Here is a 26,685-nt window from a genome sequence, read left to right on the forward strand (position 1 = left end):
TAAACCCCAACACTGCCCATGCTAACACTCTTCCATTGCATGTAATTTTGCCTTTTTAGCTGGAATTTCCCTCACAGCTATATGCCTCTGGCTGAAATTTTTTTTTAAACTTACCCAAAAGGGCTCAATTGTTACTCATAACAGTGTTTTGTCCATGTTAAAAAAAAATGCAGTAACCTTGCCTTAGAAATCTGTACTCCCCTGCTCCCTTGACACACTGGTGTAGGGACTTGAAATTTCTGCCCCCCAAAAAGACCAGCCTAGCAGAAGGTGTTGGGATCTTACAATATCAGGCTGTGCTTTCAGGATTTTCTTAAATTGACACTGCCCCAGATAATCCTTTTCTGCTTCTATCACTTTGCAGCTAGAACATGAAACCAAAAAGTGTGAAAAGTCTCAGAGGGGGAGCTGTTAGCCAGTATCTGCAAAAACAAGGAGAAGTCTCATGGCTCCTTAGAGACTGAGGGTCCGTCTACACTACAAGCTTATTTTGAAACAAGCTATTCTGCTATCTCGATTTAGGGCTCCAGGAGGCACCGGGAAGGAATAACTTAGAATGGCCTTGGTGAGGGGCTATTTTGAAATAGCTGCAGTAGAGCATCTACACAGGCCTCATTTTGAAATAGCTATTTTGGAATAGGGGGAGCAGCACAAGACGACACAACCCCGCACCGCCGAGCATTCCTGCCTTGAGGGAGGGCCCTTCCAGTCCTATTATTCTATGATTCTATGATTCTATGATTCCATTCACTTGAATGGGCTTTAGGTGAGGCCCTCTCTGACTCAGTTTCCACATCTGTGAAATGGGTAAAATGAGACCTGCACACCCCCCCTGGGTACTGCGAGGCTCAGTTAGCAGAGGGAGAGCCGGGGGAGGCCTCTCTGAATGTACATGATGCTTCTTGGTTTCCTCCTAGCAATTGCTGCAGGCTCTGAAGATGGAAACTGCTCTAAGGATGTCACTGCAGGTCCACCTCCTCCCCTCTCAGGCAAACCCCACTGAACTCAAGGGCTGCAGGGTGCTCGTGCCATGGGCAGGTTAGGCAGAGAGCCAGCACAGCCCTGGGAGCAGGAGGGCTGGGGAGGAGCCCTGCCACCCCCTAGCCTGGCTATTAACCAGCTGATCCCCTGTTTTCCCTGCTGCAAAGTCAGCAATGAAGCAACTCGCTCTCCTGCTGCTCCTCTTCCCTGTGACTAGGGCGGCCCCTGGCGGTAAGTGGCTCTTTTTCCTTTCTTCTTCCGGGGAAACAATTCTCCAAACCCTAAGGCAGCCTCCTGCCACCCAGAGCTCCCCCTGAGTCACTGAAAGATTTTCTTCAGTCCAAGTTCCAGGGCCAAGTTTTTCAAAGCTGGGTGCCTAAGGGAATTATTGTTGCGGTAGCACCTAGTCCTTGATCCAGGACCCAATGCTGTTATATGCTTCCCATTATCTATTAGGTGCATTAAGGTAGCACGTAGTTGACCGAATCCTACACCAGGCCCTTATGGTGCTAGGCGCCATCCATGATGTATTAGGAGTATTATGGTCATATCTTGATGACCGAGAACAGGTCTTTGCCTCCAAGGAATTTCCAATCTAAATATAAAAAGTTTGACTCCAGGCCCAAGTGACGAGTGATTTTGGATGCCAGTCTTGACACCTTAAAGGAGCCTAAGGTTTCTTGAGTTGAGCAACCAAAATCAGCCTGAAAATCTTATCCCCAAAAGGCTGTTCAAGAAGAGACCAGATTTTCAAAAACCCTGAGCCTCTAACTTCCCCCCTCAGGCCAGTTCCACAACCTCTCCCCTTTGTGAGTTTCAAACTTACACAGATCTCCCACTGCCGAGTGAGGGATGTGAACTAGTTCCTCGCTGTACCTCTTATGAGAAGCATCCGTCCTACTTTAAATACGGACCTGTGTGGGCTCGGGACTTTGGGGCGTGTGTGGGAGGGTCTGGGTGGCTCTGCTGGCCCCAGTGTCGATGGGGAATCTGGGACGAGCAACATGCTACAAGCGCTCCAGGCTGGGGGCCTATGGGATGAGAATGTGTCAAGGAGCCTTCCCTTCCACGCCGTCCATTAGCATCTTACCCTGATCTTAGCGGGAGAGGAGCTGGCCCGTCTCAGCTAATCGTGGTGTTCAACTCCCAAACCAGCTCATAGACTCATAGACTTTAAGGTCAGAAGGGACCATTATGATCATCTAGTTTGACCCCCTGCACAATGCAGGCCACAGAGTCTCACCTACCCACTGCTAGAATAATCCTCTCACCTAGGCTATGTCTAGACTGCAAGCCTCTTTCGAAAGAGGCTTTTTCGAAAGATACTTTTGAAAAAGCCTCTTTCGAAAAAGAGCGTCTAGACTGCAAGCGGAACTTTCGAAAAAGCAAGCCGCTTTTTCGAAAGGCAGTCTGGATGCTCTCTTTTGAAAAACCCCTGTTTGCATTCAAGAACGCCTTTTTTCGAACGAGCACTTTCGAAAAAAGTCGTTCTTCCTCGTAAAATGAGGTTTACCACCGTTGAAAGAAAAGCCGCGTTCTTTCGATTTAATTTCGAAAGAACGCAGCTGCAGTCTAGACGCAGGTGAAGTTTTTTCGGAAAAAGGCTACTTTTTTGGAAAAAACCCCTGAGTCTGGACACAGCCCTATATCTCAGATATTGAAGTCCTCAAAGGATGGTTTAAAGCCCTCAGCCCCTACCTCCTGCAGTTTGCTGTCAAACCCCCTAGTGCAAATGCAGCTAAGACAAAAGAAGAAGCCACCTGTGAGGATAGCTAGTGTCGTGTGTGTATATGTGTTACTGTAGTGGCAGTGATGCTGCTGTACTACAAACAATGAACAAAATGGTGCCATAGAGGATCCAGGGGTCTGGGTGTAAATAAGACTCTTGGTTCAATGTATTTGTCAAATGAAATATATTTGTCAAATGAAAGACTCGTTCAAAAGCCATTTTAAAATGGAAAGATTTTTATTTAGTAACTTTTTTTTCCAAACAGAGAAAAAATATATACGAACATTCCTTTCCTCCCTCCTCTCCCCAAGTAAAATCAGACTTTTTGTGTAAAGTCTTCCAGTGGATAAAAACACGTCTTCCCTAATTTTATATATAAAATATTTTTTCAGTACAGTACGTCATTAATAGGCAAAAATGAATAGGTTTTGTTTCCTTTTTAAAACAAACATAAGAATACCCCAAAGAACTAAATGAGCGGTAGTGGGTTGGCTTTAACATTAAGCTGGTGTACATATGCCTGTATGTTGGCCTGTCCATAAACAATGTACAGAAAAATCATGCCACTAACTCAGCTTGTTTGTTGCTGGTAATCTTGGATTAAACACCTCATTAAAACATCACCGCTCACTGTGATGCCGAGGGGCTACCGACAGCTGTGAATAGTAAAAGGGTTTAGTGGTGTCTCAAGGTTTTATACTTGATTATCATACAGAATTGTTAAATAGCAAAGGAATGTACCCTGTCCCTGTGTCACAAAGGAATGTACCTTGGTTCCGTTCATTAAGCAGCTTCTATTTATGCCTCTGAATCTTCCATCAGCGTCTGTGCAGTTGGGCTTATCAAGGGATGAATGACCCTTCACCCAGAATTCAAGCCGGATCAGAAGTGAGAGAAATACAATATTTGTATATTGAGATATGTCCATACTCAGATCTGTACATCAGGCCCCAGTTTACACGTCCATTATACATTCTCATTGTTCAGTCTTCAACTAGGTGCAGATGTGTTACCCCCCTATTATTGTGCTCAGATCTGGGGTGGCTGTTCTCTGTTAATATCAAGCATAGTTTTTCCCCCTCACATTTTGTTACGAGCAGCAACGGAGCTCTACAGTTGATCTGAGAACAGGGGAATGAAAATGCTGTGAAAGTGCTGCATTTTATCCCCACTGTCTTTGGTCAACATTTCAAATTGCAATGAAGACTTTTGTCAACATTTCTAGTTTTGATCACCATGGTTTGTCAACTTCGCACAATGTCAATGACAATCTCCATCAAAATTTCAAGAATGTTTTCATCAAAATTTCACACAATTATTTTTGTCAAAATTCCACATTTCCATTAAACTCGCCATGAAAAATATCAGCCTTTTTAGTTGATTTGTAATGAGTTTGTATCAACATTTCAGATATCAATGACAATTGCCATCTAAATGGCAACAATTTTTCATCAAGGTTTGTGAAAGTTCATCAAAATGTTGTCAGCATTCCAATGAATATTTCTGCCAGTCGTTCAACAGGGTTTTTGGGCATGCTTCAAAGTTGGAGAATGTTTCACCTGGGCTCATCTCAATTTGTCCCTTGACCTTGATGGAGTCTTGTGTCCACTTCTCAACCCTCCGACAACAAAGTGCTCAGCAGTTTAATTAACTCTTTCTAATAAAATAAATATATATATATATATGTATATTTCATTTATAGATATTTATATATTTCTGTTGATATTTTATATGGAGAGCAGAGACGTTCTCCTTTTTTCTCTTTACATTACATCACTTTGGACATGTTTCCTGCAAGAAACCAGCCCAGCTCTTCACCAGTGTGGCTCCAGGATGGAGCCAACAATGACTTCCCGATCCCCCTTAGCAGTCACCACCATCATTGGCCACTTGGCACGCAGGCTTTCCCAGGCTGGAACCCAGCTAGCTTCAAGTGGGCCTGGCTTCTAAAGCATCCCAAAGGTAGAAACCACTGGCCTCTAGCTCCTCAGAATCTCCGGGCTTGCAGAAAGGGTCTGATTCCAGGTGGAAGGGTTACCTAGCTATGGTTGAGCTAAATAAATAGCATGGCCACTGCGTTTCTGACTGTATCACGCAACTCCACCACTGAGGAGCCTCCAGTACACAGACAGGACATGTCTGTGTCTACGGTGGCTCAAGAAGTATGTGCAATGGAGCCAGGGGCGGCCCGTGAGCCTAAGTGAACTAGGCAGTTGCCTAGAGCACCGCTGGCCTAGGCGCCCGATGATGGCATCACGGCCATTGACGGCTGTACAGGCAGGGGCAGCAATTGCTCCACCTGCCTGGGGAGCCAGCTGCCGCAGCCAGCCCCAGGCCACTCCTGAGTGGAGCCATGGGATGTGTCAACACATGGGGTCTCTCAGGGCTTTTCAAGTACATCCTCTGCATGTGCATCATTTGGCCCGCTGGAATCATGTGATTGGAACCTCCCCAAACTAAACACCAAGGTGGCTTCCCCTACAAATCCCAGGCTGGCTTGACATTTGGCTCCACTTTGTGAAGACATCCAACTGTGTCCTGGGATGTCTGAACAACACATGAAGCCTCCTTGTGATACTTTTACACAACTCTAATAGGTACTAATGAGACAGAAGCCTTATCGAGGGCTCTAGCTATGTACAATATCTCTCCCTCTTTCTTATATATAATGTATATATTAATAAAGAACACAGTATTTGTACAGACATGTAACATTATAAAATCTGCCTGGATCCACATTTGTATATATACAACGTAACATGCTATATCTCTATAGCAGTATTGTATGCTAGATTAATATGTGCTGTTAATAATAATGTATACAGCACCAGTCCTGTATTTGATTATGCTTTACCATGACACACAAACTCTATCTGTGTCTACACTTGTGGCTTCTTGCCCAAGTACGGCCGTTCTTGTGCAAGAATCCGCAGAGCGTCCACACTGCCCGCCCGCTCTTGTGCAAGGAAATTTACAGAACGGCGTGGTAAGAGAGGGCTTCTTGCGCAAGAGCTACGCTCTTTTTTAACAGGCGTAAGCCCTCTTGCGCAGGAGCGTTTGCATAAGAGGGCCGTGTGGACGCTCTGCAGGGATTTCTTGCGCAAGAAAGCCCTATTGCTAAAATGGCCATCAGAGCTTTCTTGCGCAAGAGAGCGTCCACACTGCCGTGGGTGCTCTTGCGCAAAAGCACAGCTTGCACATGGCACTGTGGACGTTTTCTTGTGCAAGACTTCTTGCACAAGAACCCTTGCACAAGATATTATTGTGCAAGAAGCCGTGAATGTAGACATAGCGTATATATAGAGGGGTGTGTGTGTATGTGTGATGTTTTTGTGCCATTGTAAAGCATCTTATTACCTTTTTTTTCACCCCTTATATTGTCTCCTTAATCCATGTTCTTATAAGAAACCAGGGTGGTTTCTATGTATGTGTGTGTAGGTAAGCATACGTTTGCAGGCGTACAGGTGTGGGTGTGAGGGTGTGTGTGTGAATGCACTTAGGTGTGTGTGGGCATGGGTCTGAGCCTTCCCTTTTGTGTTAGAGCAGATGAGACTATTTAATTCCCTTTTGTTTATTTGATTGCAGTTTAACATCAGATAAGAAGCCCCCCGTCTCTGGAAGCATCTGGGCATGCACATGTGTATACGCTGGGAGATGGCCCCATGCTTGTTCCCAGGCCTCCCCTCACATTCCATCCCTACACATGGATCTTCTCCCTGCACTCTCACGGGGCTGTTGGGGTGAGCAGGATGAAGGCAGACACGCAGCACATGTGGCGAGACATGCATGACTGTGGACACAGTCCCACTCCACCCCATAGTCTGAACCCTTGCTTGGCAGAACAGCAGTGGCCCCAGGCGAATGAGACACAGTTCTGCTCCATCTTCCTCTCCTCTGCACATCCCGGCCAGCAGGGGGTCCTGAGGGCCTGCTGAGACCACCTTCCTGGTGGATGGATGAGTTTGGAAAGGAGCTGTAGACCCAAGCACATCGGAGCAGGTTAAAGGACACTATCCGCCTCTGAAAGTCCAGGGACTGCCCCCCAACACATGCTGGTTCTCGTCTCATGGGGTGCAACATACTCTGGATTCATGCCAGCGCTGGGCTGCACGCAGCAGTTGGTTGTTATCGATGGGTTACTTGTGAGTGTTGGGATGCGCACGGTGGCTTATTTTCATAGGGTGGCTTGTGAATGCTGGGCTGCCAGCCGGGGTTTGCTCGTGAGCAACGGGATGCGTGCAATGGGCTGTTATTGTAGGGTTGCTCATAACTGCTGGATGGGTGGCATTGCTTTTCTGTTAGAAGCAAACAGTGCTGCAGCCGTTGTCCCGGGGACCAAGGCAGGCAGAGTGGCGTGGACTTTTTCAAACAGTTCTAAGAAACAGGAAGGACAGTCCCACTGGTGGCGTAGCAAACGGCCTCCTTTAAAAAACAACAAATGGTCCTGTGGTGCCTTTGAGAGTAACCCAAATACATAGAATCATGAGCTTCCATGGGCAAAACTCACTTCATCAGATGAATTGGAGTGGAAATAACAGAAACCAAGGAACATATAACAGCAGAAGTACCTGTCTGTTGTAAGACTCATGTTAATGAGGCTAATTAAGTGGGCTGCATGTGTCCCATTCCTAACTTTTAATGTGGAAATGTGGATGTTAAAGGCAGGAGAAACTGACTTTGTAATGCGCCAACCAGTTAATGTCGATTCAAGCCCCGGTCAAATCTGTAGATGAATTGCCATTCTGCAGACTCTCTGTGGAATTGGTTAGTGAAATTCCTTAGCTCTGCAATTCCAGACCCTTGGAGCCCTCGGATTGAGCATAAGGTGGATTTGATTGTTTCCTTCCCTTTTGTGAAGAAGCCCTCAGTCCCACCAGCCACAACGCCAGGCCGGAGATCAGCTTAGGAGGCAGCAAGTCTATGAGCATCGCAGATTCGGGGCTTGGATCTTGCTCTACTGCCCTGGCTGTGTAAAGTGCATCTTGCAGTTACAGCTGTGCTTTTTCGGCTGGCAAAGTGGGGCAAAGGGACCTTCGTGTCAAGAGTACCCCCAGAACCCATGTGGACCCTTCCGAACCAGGAGTGATACAGCATCGCCAGCCCCAAGCATTCAGGAATCATTAAAGCAGAGTCCTTTCTATTTGCCTTCTAGCCACTGAATCTCTAGGGATGCACTGGGGCTACTTTGACCTACACCCACAAAGGCTAGAAACTGCCTTTAAAAGAAAACAGACACTGAGGCGCCCACAGAATCACAAGACTCCAGGAGCTGGGACATTCAGAAAAGTACCAGCTATTGCAAAAAATCACAGGTATAGGCCACGCTGGTGACATGTTCGCTGCCTTATCTACCTCCCCACAGGGGAGCATTCATTTCAGCCTCTAATCCAGCTTTACAATGTCAGTGCTGCAAAAAGCCTGGTATATATAATACATGGAGATACACCTACCTCATGAAACTGGAAGGGACCTTGAGAGGTTATTGAGTCCAGCCCCCTGCTGCAACCAAGCACCATCCCTGACAGATTTGCCTTACATCCCTAAGTAGGGCTCTCAAGGATTGAACTCACAACCCTGGATTTAAGCAGGCCAATGCTCAAACTGCAGAGTTACTCCTCTACCACACTTAAAACTAACGGTGCTGTCGGTTTCTCATGTTGTCACAAGTCCTGCCAGGTGCTGGGTGAGTGTGTCTCTCAAAGCGGGCTACAGGAGAGAGGAAATTCAGTAGGATTTGCCCAGGTGAGAAATCAGATTGTTCTGTTAAGGCTAGTTGGGTTTGTTTGTAATTGGACTCCCCAAACCACTTTGGGGAGGTCAGTGTCAGGGATGGGGGTATCAATGTATCAACACATGGCACAAAGGGGCCAGATTCACCAGTGCACCGCTCTTTACACCAGGGCCAAAGTCAGGGTGCATTGCTCTTTTTTCTGACTGGGAAGTGCTCCACCCACTTGGTCCAGAGGTAAATAGCGACCGGCGGGGCTGGGCTATGAGGAATCAGGTGCTGTTGACTTGTTGCACCCTTGTGGCGTTTCTTTGGGCTGGATTCACTCAGTTAAGCGCTGTGCCAGTGTTTCTCAACCTTTTTTTTTTATAAAGTACCCCTTTAAAAAAAAATTATAAGTACCCCCAGTACCTACAGTTTTCAGACACACAATTTTTTCTACCATTGCAACACATTTGTTTAAACAACTTAATCGTATCTGGGCGGGCGATGAAAAGTTTGGGTGTAAAAAATACAAAAATAATAAAGCGCTGTAAAACTTAAAACTTAAACTGCCTATCTCCTAGAACTGGAAGAGACCTTGAAAGGTCATTGAGTCCAGTCCCCTGCCTTCTCAGCAGGACCAAGTACCATCCCTAATGAATTTTTGCCCCAAATCCCTAAATGGTCTCCACAAGGATTGAACTCACAACCCTGGGTTTAGCAGGCCAGTGCTCAAACCACTGAGCTATCCCTCCTCCTAATACTTTTTTTTGCATGTGAAGTTGTTGTACAATGTTGCTGTGCATTGTGGCTATGTCTATACTGAGAGTTTTTGTGGCAGAAAATATGCTCATGAGCATAAGTCGTGATATCGTTAGCATATTTTCTGCTGTTTCTTTTTGCAGAAGGGGTTTTTGCACAAAAAGAAGCAGTGTTGCCCCTTCTGTTTTGCGCAACCCCCCCGTTTTGCTCAAGATCCTTATGCCTGTCCCTGTTTGACTAGCTGCTGCGTTCCGCTCCAGAGGTGGCTGCATTTCAGTGGCTGGTGCCTCACAGTGAGTTGGTGCCTTGTCTGCCTCACAGGATAGTTGTCAGACTTCATTGTGTAACATTTGAGATCCTTGGAAGAAATATGCTAGAGAAAGGCAAGACATTGTTTTAATGATCACAAAAAGTCAGGGCCCTGGTTTCACACTGTATAATGTGACCTGGTTTGTGAAGCAGAAACGGTCTGCTCTGACTCTCTCCGTAGAGGGCAGTGGCACCCATCCACAGCAGCCAGCACTCAGAGATAGGAGAGAGAATCCAGAGAGGTTTGGCACTCTGGGAAAAGTCTAAGATTTTTCTAAAAATCATCAAGTGTTTATAATGTTTTTTCTCTCTCCCTTGTCCCATGACCTCTGTTTTCCTACCCAGGAGCTATTTCTGCACAGAAATGTTTTATAGTTGCTAAATTTAAGTGTCAACCTGTTTAAAAAATTCCATGGAACTTCTTTAAGCATGAAAAAGGTTTTTTTTTTTTTTTTAATCTCTTTTCCTAAATGGAACAAAGCCCTTAACATTCTGCAAGACTTGGAACCCTGGCACAATTACAATTACATTCTAGAATCCAGGAAGCTCTCACATTCTACATGATCTGGGGCTTCTCCTCGCAGCCCACAGCCAAACTTTCAGCACCTGCCTACTACGTGCAATTAAATCAGCACAATTAAATAAGGAGCTTTCCATTTTAACTTGGGACAAGTTGGAGGTGGAGACTGGACAGAGGGGAGAGATTGATTGGGGTGTAATCACAGTCTAGCATCAAATATAATGATGAATTGGGGATGCTCTCTGTTTCTTTTCCAAACAATTTTATTTTCACCTCCTTCCTAGTTCAAACTGGCCTGGCTCCATGTGGACAACACCACACCTGCTTTCCTGAGAGCCTGACTCAATGAGTAGATTTGGCAGATGAGAGATTACAAGGAGGTTCCAGTCATGTGTGGTCATTTGCTTAGACTCTCAACTCCTTGGAGCAGGGAGGAACCTGTCTTTGTTCCATGTACAGTGCCTAGCTCCAGAGGGTCCTGGTCTGTGAATACCACAGTACAGAATAATGATTTAAAATCCCATGGCATGTAGGTGCATCATCCTCAGAATTTTGGCCTCATCCCACCTTGGATATCAACATTTGGCCAAGCTAAATCTCCCCAGAGGCAGCTGCATTTCAGTGGTGAGAGAAACTATCTCGGTTTGCAATCGTTCTGTAAAGTCGGCAACGTTTGGGGCGGGTTGGGTGAAAAAAAGAGCTGGGATGCCAGCCAGCCTGATGGCAGCATCCTGTCCCCCTGCTGCAGGGGAGAAATGCTGCATTCATGACCTTTGCCAACAGTCCTGATGAAAAATGAAGGGAAGCAGCTGAGTTTACACACCCAGGCTGCGATGCTGGGGAAGGAGCCAGGGGATGGAAGAGTAGAGCTTGGAGGTTCTCTTCCCCCGCATAGTGGGGAAAAGGAGGCTGTGTGCCAGTCACAGGGAGGGTGGCACTGCTGCTCACAGTAGAAACCTTTGCTCCCAGCTGGGATTCTGACTCCGCTGCAACAGAAGCCTGTAGTATTCTCCGGACCGCCTGCTGTGGGGCATGGCAAATCTCCCATCTCCCAAAGCAGGAGCAGATGCAGGCCTGCAGGGAGGCAGCACCCCGGGAAGCCTGTCCAATGATATTTAAAGTGGGAAAGGCACTAGCCTGCGACGCAGAAACCCTGACATCGATCCCTGGCTCTGCTACTGGCACGGCATTTGACCTTGACCCTGTCTCTTTTCCGCTCTGTTGCCCCATGTCTACGGCTGGCTCTGGGGACAGGAACTCTCTCACTGCGGGTCTGTATAAATAGCAGATGGCATACATAAGTGCTAATGAAATGCTAATAATAAACGCTTTTTGTGCTTGGCTGAGCCTGGACATGAAGCTGGATCTTTCAACAGCATCTGTAATCCCAGCTCTGCTGCTCTAGGGCAGGGTCTCAGACTCCCAGCTGCGGGGTCCTGGTGCCAGTGGGCAGCAGTGGCTGTCTCCCCCTCCCCCACATTCACCCTGGTGGGAGGAGAAGGGGAGCTCACTCTCCAATCTGCCAGAGCATTTCACCATCACCCCCTCGGCCCCTGTTAGGTGCTCAATAGAATATTCCTACTGCTACACTCTTGTTACTTAAGCCTGGGAGTTCTATCCTGAGAGATTCTATGGTGCAGTTTGATTTATGTAAGATCACGGGGCCCCACCACTGATCCCTCTTCCTTGGGGACAGTGTGCCATGGGGGGGAGGGGGGGATGGAATGATGGTGGGAAGAGGTGGGGCCCAGACAGCCCCCCCACCTCAGCCTGCCGGGAGTCCCAGGCTGGATTACGTAATTCTCTGGCCAGGAATGGCCTGCAGGCTGGGAGTATGAGATCTCTGCTCTAGGGAGAGCCAGTACTGCAGCAGGAGCAAGCATGCTGTGTGCATGCCTGAATATAGCCAGCAGTCCCCAGAGAGCCTGGAGAGCCCAAGCTGGAATTCAGAGTGCCCCGGAATGGAAGAGCCAGAGAGAACCCTGGGATCTGTCTGCGCCCTGCATCCTCAACAAAGAATTGTCCTTTATACTCATCATAGCATGAATTTTAATAAGGTCTGTAACCCCTGCGGAGGTAGCTCCTGGGAGCCTGCCTCCCTGTTCTGGGCATTGCAATGGGGATCACCCGGTTGCTCTGTGGTTCAAGCATGGTGTGTCTGCCTCTGTGGAGCTGGAGAGATGGATGCACCAAACCTGAGTTGCATGGTGATTGCCTGGAAAGGGATTCAACCCCCACTCCCTAGAACAGGAGCTGCTGTTCTGGAGTGAGTACAGGCCAGGCTCATACTCAGTGTCCCCCCAGCCAGGCCGTGAACTTTCCATGACTATGGATTTTTCCCCTCAATTCCACCATGGACTTAACTAACAATTTTAGCCTGAATCACAATCCAGCCTTCTCCCTTCTCTATCAGGAGATGTTCTCTTCAGTCCCCTAGCCTGGCTATAGCTCAGGAGTGTGGTGATTATCCTCATTGTCCAAAGAGACAGGAATGGATGTGAAACTGACATTTGTAAGTGACATGGTTATGAACAAACACACCATTTTCTTTCTGCCTTCTGGGAGTATCAGTGCTGAAATTGACGTGCAGCTAGTTCAGGGCATAGTAATTCTACTTTAATATCCCCAATGGGAAAAGTTCTGTATGGTTTTGTAGGGCTGAAACTAATAGGGAGCTATAGAAACAGAACAGGGGACAGTAGAAATGATGGAGTTCTCTAGAATTTAACAGACAATCTGAGCCTGAGAGTTTTTTTCAACCAACCCATAGACGATCGCAGGGATAATCTATCAGAGGATGGTGTTTTCTCTAGGACCTTTCCATAACAGGATCAAATCTTTGCTGGTATTTTGGAAAGGGAACTAGCAGAGGAGCAACTCTGATATTCAGCTTTGGAAAGTGTCTCTGTAGCTGTTATTCACTTGGGATTTCATAACATACAGCGTGTACCATGTTAAAAACGATGTCAAAATAGCTTCAAACTCTGCCTGGCTTCTGTGTACATATTAAGCTTTAAGTGTTAGATTTGCTGGATTTTTTTTAAATAACTCTTTCCTCATTAAAAAGAACTCTCTGTGGAATCTATTATCCTCATTCCGGTTAATACTCTAAAATAATCTGTCTGCATTTTTACATGATTCCTCCACTCTAGAGAGACAGAATTAAATATTGTTTCCCTTTGTTTTCACACAGCAGAGAACAATTCAGCCCTCAAGTAGTTTCCTGAATAGTCCTCTGCCTTTGAAAAAGTTAGATCTATACTGTTGTCAAGCCAAAGCTTCTCCATTGTGTATGTTCATCAGAATATATTTGTATGAAGTTTTTTTCTCTTAAAAACTACTCTACATGCCCCCCGCCCCCCACTGCGACTCCTTACTCCTGAAATGAAAGAAATTGACCCATGTGCAAACTGGCGCAGGGACCTTGAGGCAAGAACAAAATCCGTTTCAAATGACACCCTACACACACACACAACGTAGTGCTCAGACACAGGGCTGAATGTCCCCACTCAGTTCCCAGACTTGGCCGTGAACCATTGACCCCTGAAACATGTGGCCAAGATCAGATGTGATAGCCAGCAGATCAGAGAGCCTGGGACCAAGTGAGATCAAACATTTCTGTAACACTCATCAAGGTTCCCATAGCCTCAGCTTCTGGATTCAGCATTTCTGATGTCAGGAATTTACAGTACTAAAGAATGAGATCACAGCAGGTCTGTTTGGGAATGGAGGTAAGGCTGGTCTAAGCTGCATGCCCATACCTGGGACTTGGGTACAAAGGATAGGTAAGTGCCTGCCTTCATTTTAACCTCTGCTGGGGTGCTGGTTTCTGACATAAATGTAGGGGAATCATGCTGGCTGGTGCGTCTGTCACCGCTGCCCTCTTCTGGATGGAATCAGAACTGCTTGATTGCCTGTCATAGGTCCCGTACTGCCATGAGATGATGAGGACTCTCCTGGAGCACCGGCAGCAGTGCCCGAGAACAACTACTGTCGAGCTTTGCCAAACATGGAGCGTGGTGATAACAGCAGTGAAATCCATGCTGGATTTGTTACCGTGTTTTAACCATGGGGTGGCCAAAAACCAGTCCAAGCTGATGATGCCAAAACTGTGCCTTGTTCCGGCTGATGGGCAGCTTCCCTTCAGTGCAATGAAAGTCCTCAGAGAGCTCTGAGCACTGGTGTCACCTGCCAATAGGGATGTTGTTTCACTAGCAGTAGTGCCTGCTCTGCTGTCCTTCACTTTTAGGCCTGGCTCTGACATCTGTGAGTGGGTTTACCAACCCTGGCTCCGCTGTCCCTGGCACTGAGAAGCAATTGAAGGGGATTAATCTCCCATCATTGCCCTACACTGCATGCACAACATCCCAGGACAACAGTGAAGCAAAACAGACCAGCATCATGAACTGCATAGAGGCCCGTGGGCAGCAGAAGATATTTTGAAGCTGGGAGCATTTCTCTTTTCAAAGCCACGTGCTGCCCGCTCCTTAGTCCCATGGAGAGAGTTTGGGGATGGGGAGGACTCCGAGATCCATTGTTTCTGTTGGCAAAATATGCCCCCCCAAACCCCCACAGCAAATTTAAACAGAAATGTTTTCCCCCCACAGAGAGCGGCTGGAACAAGGGCCATAGAGGCCGGGAGCTTAGCACGATTTGCAAAAGGGCTGGGCCTGTCTGTGTGTAGCAAGGCGAGCCAGAGTTAGAAGAGGAAGGAGCTAAGAAAAGAGCCGAGAGCTTTGGAACTCCCAAAACACCGGCCTGCTTTCTGGGTCAGTAGGAAACTTCCCCCCAGATGGCTGATTCCTTTGCTGCCGGTTCGGCCTCTGAGGATACTGGTGCAGGCCACTATTGGAGACAGACTAGTGGGCTAGATAGTCCTGGGTTGGATTCAGGGTGGTCTGTGTTCTTAGGTCCTGGACAGGAAGGGAGATGCCGGCTTTTCTTGGGGCCACTTGGTACCGTCTCCGCCTCTCTCTGGCAGGTTAGCTGGGCATGAGGCTTGAGTGGAGGTGGTGAGGACAGGGTCAGTTTGCAGGTAGAGTGACCCCCTGCCCCTGCAGAATCCATATTCTGTGATGGGCGGCTGCAGTCCTCCTGGCTGGGAGCCAGCTGCTCCCCAGGAGGCCCTGGGGCCCCCAGACAGTCCTGCTGCCCCCACCACACCACTGAAAAGGAGGGCACAGAAAGGGCTTTGGCATGGAGGAAGGAACAGTTGCATCCCAGCTGCTTCCTTGGGCTAAGGGCTCCTGGACCCAGCAAGGGCTGGAGTGGCACTTTTGGGGGAACTATAGCTGCCATCCTCTGGTATGGAGCACTGGAGATGCTTCATGAGACAGGAAAGGGAAAGGAAGGAACGAAGGAAGAAAAAACCAGCTGAAAAGAATGGCCGAAGCATGGAGCTCAGTGGGGGATAGGCAGGATCAGACGTTGCTGATGCGTACGCTCAGGGGGCTGCCCTCCCGTTCTGATTTCTCCCTGAAGGACTCCTCCAGCTTCAGCTTGTCCGGGTCGCCAAACCCGTGGGCACAGCACAGGGGCGACACCTTGACCACCTGGTCAAACAGGCTGAAGTCGGCCACATACTTCCCGCTGGCCGAGAGGGAGATGACCGGGCTGAACTCATAGCCCCACAGGATCTCCTCCGGCAGGTAGGAGGTGCGCACCTGGCAGGTGGCGCTGGTTGACTCCACCGTGCCGCTGAGGATCACCACCAGCTCAAAGTCCCCTTCGCCCGTGCGCAGGGCGGAGTCCCGCAAGGGGCTGGAGTCATCCACCACATGGTAGAAGGTGAGGGGCAGGATGAGGAAGGGGCTGTCAGAGGATGTGTCGACATGGAAGTTCACGTTGACCTGGTTGAGCCGGACACACTCCCCTTCCTTGGTGAGGTAGGTGTGCAGCAGCTTGCCCGTCACCTGGCAGCCAATCAGCAGGCTCTTGCGCATGTTGGCCACCCGGATCATCAGGCAGGTCTTGCCATTGTGTGGGGCGACCACCGCATTCTGGCTGAACTTGATGGTCTCGGCTCTCTTCTTGGGACGGGCGATCTTGGCCAGGAACGTTCCAGTGATGAAGATCTCCATGATGGTGGTGAGGACCAGCTGGCTGATGAGCAGCACAATGGCTAAGGGGCATTCCTCGCTGATGTAGCGGAAGCCATAGCCGATTGTGGTCTGGGACTCCAGGGAGAAGAGGAATGCTCCAGTCAGTGTGTGTACCTGCATGACACAAGGGGTGTGGTTGGCTGGCGGTTCAAACTCCAGGAGGTCGCCATGCAACACGGCCACCAGGTACCAAATCACCCCAAAGATGAACCAAGTGCCGGCAAAGGTGGCCGAGAAGAGCAATAGCTTGTAACGCCACTGCATGTCAATGAAGGTGGTCCACAGGTCCTTGAGATAAAGGAACCGCTTGTCGGCGATGTGCTCCATCCGCACGTTGCTCCTGCCATCCTTGGTCATCACGCGCCGCTTGCGCAGGCCGGAGCCGATCAGGGGCCGGCTGTCGGTCTGGGTGGTCTGGCTGTAGTACACCTTGGCAGAAGAAGTCATCTAGAAGAGAGGGCAAAAGGGACGGGAAATGGTTAGGAGGCACCTCAGGGTGGGCTGAGATCACGCACGAGGAGGGCCAGCCGCTGGACGCGACAGGCTGTCAGCCTGCGGGAGGATCGCGGGGTTGGCTGATGTATTAAAGCTAATGAATGTCGCCACTTCAGCCAACTGAATGGAAGGGCGAGAAGGGGCCGTTTCTATTCACTGTAACCTCGAGGAATGCTTAATACTTCATTCAGTGATCACCTTGGGATGTTTGTTCTTGAGATCCTGCCCTCTCTGTCCAACAGGGACACCGTAATGTGCGCGTGAGCCCTTCCGATTCCTGGGCTCACTTATAAGACTGTCTCCCCCACCCTCTCCAAATACTGGTGGAGCCTAAAAGAGAAAACTGCTAATTAGCCACGAGGGGACAGGATTTTATTAGTTTTAATAACAAATGACTCGTGTTGTACATTATCTAACCCTATAAGCCACTTCTGGGCAGGGACAAACTTTTATGTATGTGCAGCACAAGGAGAATCCAATCCGTCTTCTTGTTCAACAAACTCACCAGTTCTTCACAGATTTCCTACAGTCAGGGATATAGTCACCGTGCAGACCTCTTTCATTGCCCAGAGTAACCAAAAGCGCCAGCGATTCACTTGGGGAACGATGAGGGTATTAAAAATCCAGGCATGGACGGGGCCTTCTCCATTTCATCAGCTATGAAAAGCTGTAATCGGAAACAGATGGGCCATGGCTGTGATTCTACAGGGCTTTTGGGTGAAGTTAAGCCGGTGGCTCACTCAATAGCATCTGTCTGATCTAATCTGTCAGAGAGACAGACAGAGAGACAGACTGACCAAGCAATCCAGCTATTTGCCTGACTGAGAGGGGAAATCTTGGCCTGTTTAAGTCAATGGTAAAACTTCTGCTGATTTCACTGAGGCCAGCATTTCACCCAAAGGGCATGCCTGCACGGCACAACAAAAACCACTGAGTCTTGGTGCTTGGGTCTATTGGCTCAGCTTCATGGAGCCTGGGCCATGGGGCTAAAACCACCAGCGTAGACTTTGGGGCTGCAGCCCGGGCTCTCAGACCTGGCAAGGGAGGAAGATCCCAGAATCCAGGCTCCAATGTCTATGCTGCTATTTACGAACCCAAGTCATTGGTGCCAGCTGTGAGATTCACTGCTGGGGGATCTTTTATTGCAATGTAGCTGAATCCAGAGACTGTCTGTCTCTTGCCATAAGATTCTAGCCATTGAGTGATTGTCATTTCTACCTCTCACTTTTGCTCTCTTCATACACTCATCTGTCTCACTTTCTCTCTATCCCCATATATCTCTTCTGTCTGTCAGTCAGCCTGTCTGTCTAGCCTTCTCCTGTTCTGCAATAGTACCACCCTCAGGGTGTGTGCATGGGGAGGAGGGGGAAATCACAAGCTGAGGGTATGGCTCAGAAAGTATCCTTGGATGGAATTAATTTTCCCACGGTCTGCGGCAGGAAGGAGGTGAGCATTAGGGGCAGTGGACTTTTCCCATCTCCCTTCCCTCCCCCACACAGTACTCCCACCTGACACATGGTTTTCTGATCCAACAAAGGACGTAGATATTGCATCTAGGGGAGAATGGGCATGGCGAACAGGGTGGATCAGGCCCCGAAACCTTGTGCTGGAGGCTTGTAGCCTTGCCACACTCTACCTCAGAAAAGGACAATAGAGAAGTCCTCCATGCAGGCTAGAGTGACTGAAGGAGAAGGAGCCAATCAGGAACCACGGAGGCCTATAAGAGGAGCTGCAGGAGCAAAGTCACCTCAGTGCCACTGGAGGTCTCAAGAGGTACGTCTAGACTACAGGCTTTTGTCGACAGAAGTTTTGTCGACAGATACTGTCGACAAAGCTTCTGTCGACAAAGAGCACCTAGACTACATCCAGTTCTGTCGACAAAGCAAGCCGCTTTGTCAACACGACAGTGTAGATGCAAAGGACAGTGTAGATGCAATAATGCCTTCTGTGGACAGAACTCTGTCGACAAAAGGCGGTATTCCTCATAGAATGAGGTTTACAGCTGTCGACAAAACTGCCGAGTTCTGTCGATGTTATGTCAGGGTGGACGCAGGTATAGTTTTGTCGACAAAACCCAGTAGTCTAGACACACCCAAGGAGTGCAGATCAGGAGACTAGCTGGCAGCACAGCAGACAGCTCCATATGAGAGCCGTTGTGAACCACATGCGGCTCCTTGATTAAAAAAAATGCAGCTCCTGCTGGTACTGCTCAGGCCAGCTGCTCAGCGCACAGTGTCCCAGTGCGTGTTCACGTCCGGCTGCTCAGCACACGTGCTACAGTGCCTGGAGGAAGAAGTGCATGGTGGCAGCGGCAGCAGCTCCAGCACCCAGGCATTAGGTTAGAGCGTGTGTGTGTGTGTGTGTGTGTGTGTACTTGGCTCTGGGGGGAGGAGGGGGACTGGGTTAGAGCAGGGGCAGGCTGAAGCACTCAAAGTCTTCATGGATGCAGAATAAGGCAGCCAGCACAGATGTCATATTTAAATTCCAGGGCAAAAAAAGAATCAGCGTGTACCTGGTTTACACTGTGTTTCTTTAAAGATAATTCAAAGGTTTGCTAGGCTTAAGCAATTAGACATTTTAATTAGTTTTTGTCCGAAATGTCCTGTAATATTACTTTTAATCACGACATTTTGTGCCCTATAGCTATCTAGCTATCTTTCTATGGATACATAAAAATAAATATATAATACGTGGCTCTTTGCACTCTATCCACTCTATCCCTGAGACAGGGAGCTCAAATGACACCCTCATGCCCTCTCGCTTGGGCCAAAACTTTGAAAGGTCCCAATTCTGCCTCCTTCCTGTTCTACTCCTCTCACGGCACTGCATAGAGAACACATCTGCACCAGCAGCAGACAAAATTTTCTACACTCTAGGTCCTAGGGGCGCCCCCTCCCCCACAGTCTGGCACCTGAGGCGGCTGCTCCAGTTCACCTCATGGTAAGGCCACCCTTGCCCTAAAGGTAAGAGTGAGGATGCTGTTTCCAGGAGGCGATGCCCTGGAGGCACCGCTCTCAATCAGAGTGGGGAAGAGACTGAGGGAACAGGCTGAAGGACACTAGCAGAGGGCACCAAGATGGGCCCTGTTAAGTGTGACAGTGTTTGTGGATCTTACAGGGTGTGACTCGGCCGGGGGCGCTGAGCTGACGAATACACTTTTAACATCAAACTGAGAGAATGTAGGGACAAGCACTCAGCAAAAGGCGGGTGCTCGTGAGAGTTGGGTGCTGCCCTGTTACACCATCCCATTTGAGATGACAGTGCAACCTGACCTAATGGGCGTCTCCATTAGATGTTAGCTGTAGAGGGCCTATGACACACATCTGATCAGTACAGTAGCATGTGAAGCTCTGAGATCTCTGGGCTGTAGCCTGAGTTAGACCTGAGCAAGGAGCTGGATCTTATCTGGAAATGACCCATGTGTAACACGACTCCCCAGATTCTTGAAGTAGCCTCAGCACTTACAGGCTGGAAGGGTGTCTTGGGATCCGGGCGGGTGTCGTTACTAGGGGAGGATGTTACAATTATGACTCCAATCTCACCCCAGGGAATTTCCGCAGGATGCTAAACTGGTCCTCAAGACTCCTCAGAGCGTGGGGTTTGTTTCATCCCGAAGATTCTCTAGAGCCCTGGAAAAGGACCCCAAAGCCAGCGAATCAAATCATTCGAAACCTTAGAGAAGGGCCTGTTTGCGGCTAGGCCTGTTCTTATTTATTTGTATGATAGTAGCCCCGAGAGGCTCCAGCAAAGATTGAGGTCCTATGTAGCCAGGCGTGGCACAAACACGTGGTGTGCAAGGGGCCCAGTCCCCGCGGAGTCCACAGGCTAATCACGTGATGGATGGTGGGGAAGGAAATGTTACTTTCCCTCTCCCTGTTTTCAGGCGAGGAAATGTGGCACAGAGAAGGCCAGATCCCCAAAGAAATGCAGGTGTCTAACTCAAATTGAGATAAGCACTGTAAGTATTTTTGAGACTAAATGAGTCCCACAGGGCCACACAGAGAGTGTGTGGTGGAGAAGGAAACAGAACCTCTGTGTGTTCTTCACACAGCGCATAGTCAATCTGTGGAACTCCTTCCCTCAGGAGGCTGTGAAGGCTAGGACTATAACAGGGTTTAAAAGAGAACTAGATAAATTCATGGAGGTTAAGTCCATAAATGGCTATTAGCCAGGATGGGTAAGGAATGGTGTCGTCAGCTTCTGTTTGTCAGAGGGTGGAGATGGATGGCAGGAGACAGATCGCTTGATCATTACCTGTTCGATTCACTCCCTCGGGGGCACCTGGCATTGGCCACTGTTGGCAGACAGGGTACTAGGCTGGATGGACCTTTGGTCTGACCCAGTACGGCCATTCTTGTTCTTATGTCGTCCAAGGGTTAGTTTAGTTCAGGGCTTTGAGCCTGTGATGGGGTATTCACCTCAGATGGGAGCAGAAGGGGTTAATAGACGCCCCATGGGCCCTCCAAACCGTGTCCCAGAAAGGAGCAGTGGAGGTGAGTCCTCCAAGCAGCTTAGAGAGGCTATGCTGAAAGCAGCCAATTGCAGGAAGGCTTCATGGAACAGCCAATCAGGCCTGGGATGAGAATCACATAAAAGGAGCTATGTGGGGCCAAAGATGGTCAGTGGCTGCTGAACCCAGGGAGTGAGCAATGTATGGTGGAGGAGCTGAGAAGATTAACAGTACCTTGGACAGAGCAGCTCCTTGCAGAGACGAGGGAGCACGAGGGGTCTCCTAGCTGGCTGCTGGCCCGCTGGGACTAGCTGGCTGAATATTAGGAGAAGAGGGCAAAGAAGGTGCTGGGGTTTTGGGGAGGTGGCCCAGGGAACGGAAGACAGAAAGTTAAAGAGGCTCACAGAATCCCTGGGCTGTGATTTAGAGTAGTGGGTACGTTTGGGTATCTCTCACCCCCCTTGCCAGTGGGGAAGTGGCAGGATTTGGAGAGAGATACACCACCTCCCTTTGAAAGGGGGAAATGCTGATGGGGGCATGGCTGAAGCGCCGAGTCGCAAAGAGGAAGCTGCAGTACTTGGGCTGAGATGGGTCAGGCACCACCAGAAGAGGGCACACTAGCTGGCAGAGTGACTCCCCATGACAGCCAGCAGGAGGCGCCATGGAGGCGAACGGACTCCATCACAGAGCCCACGACCTCTAACGGTGAATTCCTCGACTTTCCTCCTAGCAGTTTTCTTTGTCGCTGCTATCAGTTCTGCTCCACAAAGCTCGCCACAAGGGGAGGTATCAGGCCACCCAATGCTTTGACGGCAAGTTGCCTTGGCCTCTTCCTGAGCAGGGACTTGAAGAGCACCGCCTGTTTAGCTTGTCAAAAAGAAGACGGAGAGGTGGCTTGATTACCACCTGTATGGTACCTTCACAGGGAGAAATTCTGGGGTACTAAAAGCTAGCAGAGCACAACATGGCCTCCCAGGGAGCTGAAGCCAGACAAAGTCCCATTGGAAATGAAGCGCTTTTTCAACAGCGAGGGTGAGGAAACTGGAGCCGTGATGGGTTCTTCATCTCTTGGTGTTCAGATCAGCCCTGTCTGCCTTTCAGGAAGGCAAACCTTAGCCAAGCACAAGTTCCGGGGCTCCACTGAGAGGTGACTAGGTGACATGTAAGGACTGTGGTGTTCAGGACACAGGAGGTGCTCCCATGGTACCTTAAGCCCCGTGGATCCATGAAGGGCTAGGGAAAAAAATCAGGGTGTTGTGTTGTCCCAGTCTTTAATAACAACAGACTCCAACCTCCTCTCCCCGTTTTCCCCAGTAGGTGTCACTCTAACCACATCACTGGCCAGAGCACTGGGGTCCTGTTTGGGCAAGTGGATTTGCTCTGATTGGTTAACTAGACAGTGTAGAAAGACCAGTCATCACCGCGGCTAAGCAGATGAGCAGCATGGGAGCACTGGATCCACAGGCCTGTGGCCCTGGCCAGCTGTAAAAGCTCTCGCCAGACACGGATTTCCTACCCCTTGGCCAGTGGAGGGCTTCCACGGAGGCAGCTGGATGTTGGCGTGATTATTCTAGCCGGAGTTCAGGGCGCTATGGCTCAGCATTTTGTACAGCCTCTGCCCCAGAGCATATAGAGTCTAAATAGAGGCTGAACCTCTCTAAACTGGGACTCTCTCGTCTGGCAACATCCATGGTCTGGAAGGACCATGGATGTTCCAGGAGCAGAGAGTCCTGGTGGAAGGCTGGCAGCTGGGAACCCGGTGGGGCTGGCTGGGCTTGTGGGAGGGGAGGGAGCCAACCAGGAGACTGGTGGTTGGGCCAGGGCTGGGTGGGGAGCCTGGTGGTAGGGTGCTGGGGGGAGCTGGCTGGGAGTCCTGCAGTCAGGCCAGGGTTGTGGGGCTGGTAGCAGGGTGGCCAAGAATGACCTCCCCTGGTCCGGCAAAATCCCTCGTCTTGGAGTGGTCAGGTCCTGAGGGTGCTGGACCAGAGAGGTTCAACCTGTAGCACCTCAGTCTCCACTTCCCAGTCGAGCCTGATCTGCAGCAGACCTCGTTCTTAGCAGTCTGAAGACTTTTTCCTGAACAACCCTAGATCTTAGATTGCCTAAGGAAGGGCTTTGGCCTGGCCCTGTCTCTCTCTGAAGTTCAGTCTCCAGGAGATTTCTTTCTCCAGCCGCTGTGCTCTCCCTTGGCTCCCTTTGCAGTGAATTCCCAGGGCTGGCATGGAGCTGTGTGTGCAGTGCACAGTGGGGAGCAGGCAGGGAGCTCAGGCAGCGAGGCATAGGTGACTGGCCTGCTCTCCCTGGCAGCCTATGGCTGAGGCAAGAATTTTAACCCAGCTCTCTTGAGCCCCTGCACAATTCCCAGTTCTTCAAAAGTTGAGGTGATGGATCACTATGGACCTGAGCCACAGCCTACGGAAGACAATAAGAGTCTTTCTATGGATGCTGGCTTTTTGGTTCAGACCCTAAACCAGAGCGTTTTGCAAGGTGATTAAATATGTCCCCATGAGCAACATTCCCGCTAATCTTTTCCAGCCACGGGCAGATTTTTTTCACCCATGTGCGGAATAAATGTTTATGTGCAGTGAGGCACCACCAGTAGAAACACACTGCTAATCAGCTGGACCGCATTGGAGTCTCTGCTAAGCAGCCCCATGAGCACACGGCTTACAGGGAACACTGCCCAGGAGTATCAGGAAAGAGTCATTTGGCAGCTGTTGCCAGCAAGTGTCAGATAAGGTTGGTGTGACCGGCTAGCAAGTGTGTTCCCAGAGCTCTGGGAAATCACCCTCACTCACAGGGCCTGTTCTCCGCCCAGCACTAGTAATTTAAGTGCTAACTAAGCTATGCTACAAAGGGTAAATGTCCACCCCGCCACTATGAGCACTCACATGCAAAGATCTGCAGTTTCATAAGCATCCCCAAAGATTGGAGAGTCCGACACAAAACCCAGGCTCTGCCTTTTCCTACACTGAATTTGTCACACTCTGAATTCCATCCCTAGCCCCGTGAAAGTTGTCTGGGATGTTTCTTTGCAGGAAAATCAGTTGCTTGGCTGGGAAGAGCTGACAGATTCCCAGCTGGGGCTCAATGCCATTTTGCTGGCATGGAAATTTGCAGTGAAAAGAAAATGCTTTGCTTATTCTCTTGTCGCTCTATCACCGCTAATCCGCATCAATGTTCATTTCCGACTGGTGGGGAGAACGGTTTGGCAAAACTCTAGCCTGTCTGTGCTCACTTTCGTGGCCTAGGCAGAGGGTCTGCCAGCCACAGAAATCCACATGACCACTTGTAATTGACGTAATCACTGGGATCCATGCAAACCTGGATGATCAGTGGAAGCAACCAATGAAACAGGATGGACGTGACCTAACCTAGAGGCAGTTCCATCCCTATTATGCTCCTATACAACACCAGGGATTTAATAAGGTCCACTGAATCTTTCATCCCTACATTTCTCATTCAAAATCAAGTTTTTGGAAAGCTATAGGCCACTCATGAACTGTTTAACAGCGCTCATGCAGGGGGTTTAAACTAAAACAGTTTTGAAACTATAGCTTGGTTAGCAGAGAATTCAGCCCCCCATGAATACTCCAAGTTTTCACTGAGAAGAAACAAACCAATAAAACAAAAACATCCTACAATATTTTTTTGTTTTGTTTTCAGGCTTGAAAAACTGAAAAATTTCCTCTTTTTTCTATGAAAACCAGAATATTTCGGTAAAAAATGAAGATTCCCCCCAATATGTTTTCAACTAACCCAACCCACCTACAAAAGGAAACATCACCAGCTCTGTTAGAAACCAAATTAATGAATCCAGTGTAGCTTTGTGAGTCTAGAGAAGGCCCCGTGAGCCTTAATTCAGACTAACGTCAGGGCACAAGGCAACTTAGTGGGAAGAAACTAAACCTGGAGGTTTCCTGCCCCTTCCCCAAAAAGAACTGGCATTGGCCACAGTCGCAGACAGGATACCAGGCTAGATGGGCCCCGTGTCTGAGCCAATCTTCTTTCATGTCGCTCAAGGAACGCTGGAAGTCAGGGTGGTCTCAGGGAAGCAAAGATCCTGCTATGAAGGACTTTTTTAGGACTTTTGAAGCAGAAGCCCTTGGGATAAGCAAGACCCTGCTTCGGGGGACATTTGACAGACCATGTACTAGAGAAGGGAAGACACAGAGGAGTTTAGGACTGGCGGCTATCCCTGTTCTGTTTGCCAGGGTAAGGCAGGCCAGCATAGCTCCTGAGGCTTGCAGAATTGAGGCTTAGCAGGGTGCCATGCATTATATAACCTTTTACTGCTCGTGTGATTCTTCTTCAAATGAACTGCTGTGCACTGAGCAAAGAATCCGACTTGTCACTGCTAATAACCTGCCCAGCTGTGGGCCATTAAAGTTCCCTTTCAACAGCTGCTAACAGTAAATTGTAGCTGGGGTTTTTTGGGAAGGGGAGGGGGTACAGACAGACACCCCAAATCTGAAAAGGGGCTCAGCTGGATTTCCTATGAAGAGCTGACAAAAGATCCCTGCAGGTTCACCAAGAAACAGTAACAATTTATATTGTTACAGCTCCTGGAAGCCTCAGCCGGGTCAGGTTCCTATTGTGCTAGGTTCTGTACAAACACATAGTTAACACTCCCAGATGTTTGCACTCTGAGACAAGGCAAAACAAGTGGGTGCAACAAGGAAGCGGGTGGGGAGGGGATACTGAGGTGAGGAGGAGGATGGCAAACCAACGACAATACAGGATGTGCTAGCGTACACTAGCAGTGTGTACTTAGCCAATCAGGGGTGGAGGGCAGGGTGATTATAAAATTCCCTGTTGTTTTTTTAGCCTGTGAACTGTCTTGGATTCAGGGCTCTGTTGTCTCCTAATTCATTAATGTTTCACCCAACTTATCAGCCTACAGTTCCCAGAATCACCGTCCCCCCGCAGGGCATCCAGACAGGGAACGGGTCTCGCTCTGCATTACCCCGTCACTATTTACACCAGTGCAGATCACTGCTGTTCTGATTGACCTTGGTGTAAACGCTGACCTGAGGGGTGCAGAACAGAGAATCAGGCCCCAGGACAACGATTGCTCCACTTCAGTGCTCGGCTTGCCAGGCTTCTGGTTTTTGAACAGATGCCCAGTTGAAAAGGTGCCGAATGGGCCATTGAAAGTCCGGTCTGTGGTGCAGCAAGGGCCTGAGGCTAAAGCAGGCTCCGTACCTGCCCTGGCTCCACATGGCTTCTGGAAGCAGCCGCCAGATCCCCATGACCCTTAGACACAGGAGGGCTCTGCATGCTAACCCTGCCCTGAGAGCTTGCTCCACAGCTGCCATTGGCTGGAACCAGGACCAATGGGAGCTGCAGGGACCAATGCCTGCAAGGCATGAGAGCAGCACACGGAGCCACCCTGGCCACCCATGCACCTAGGGGCCAGTGGGATCTGGTGAACACTCTATGGGAACCATAGTAAGCAGAGCTGGGACCCCACACCATTTATTCCTCCATACCCCAATTGCCTACCCCAGCCATCACCCCTTCCTGCACCCTCTGCCCCAGCTCAGTGAAAGCAAGTGAGGGTGGGGGAAAGTGAGTGATGGACGGAGGAGAAATGGAGCAAGTAGGGGGAGGGGTCTTGGGGAAAGG

At 49.3% G+C, this 26,685-nt stretch overlaps 1 protein-coding gene across 3 annotated transcripts in view; it reads right to left on the reverse strand.

The window, feature by feature from the left end:
* KCNJ10 (potassium inwardly rectifying channel subfamily J member 10) overlaps window positions 1–26,685 on the reverse strand; it is a 105,591-nt gene that overhangs the window by 21,397 nt on the left and 57,509 nt on the right. The window contains exons 1-2 of one of the 3 annotated variants that reach the window (XM_025180770.2): window positions 16,806–16,932; window positions 6,661–16,559 (exon numbers count right to left, since the gene is read on the reverse strand). The exons of 1 other annotated variant lie outside the window; for it this stretch is intronic. In XM_025180770.2, coding sequence (XP_025036555.2) covers window positions 15,432–16,559 — 1,128 coding nt within the window. In that variant the 5' untranslated portion in view covers window positions 16,806–16,932 and the 3' untranslated portion in view covers window positions 6,661–15,431. Of the gene's footprint in view, window positions 1–6,660; window positions 16,560–16,805; window positions 16,933–26,685 lie in introns of those variants that run through there. One more of the 3 variants, XM_006115221.4, reaches the window with a different exon arrangement.

The sequence above is a fragment of the Pelodiscus sinensis genome, chromosome 24 (assembly GCF_049634645.1).
Source record: "Pelodiscus sinensis isolate JC-2024 chromosome 24, ASM4963464v1, whole genome shotgun sequence".
In the NCBI taxonomy this organism is placed as follows: Eukaryota; Metazoa; Chordata; order Testudines; family Trionychidae; genus Pelodiscus; species Pelodiscus sinensis.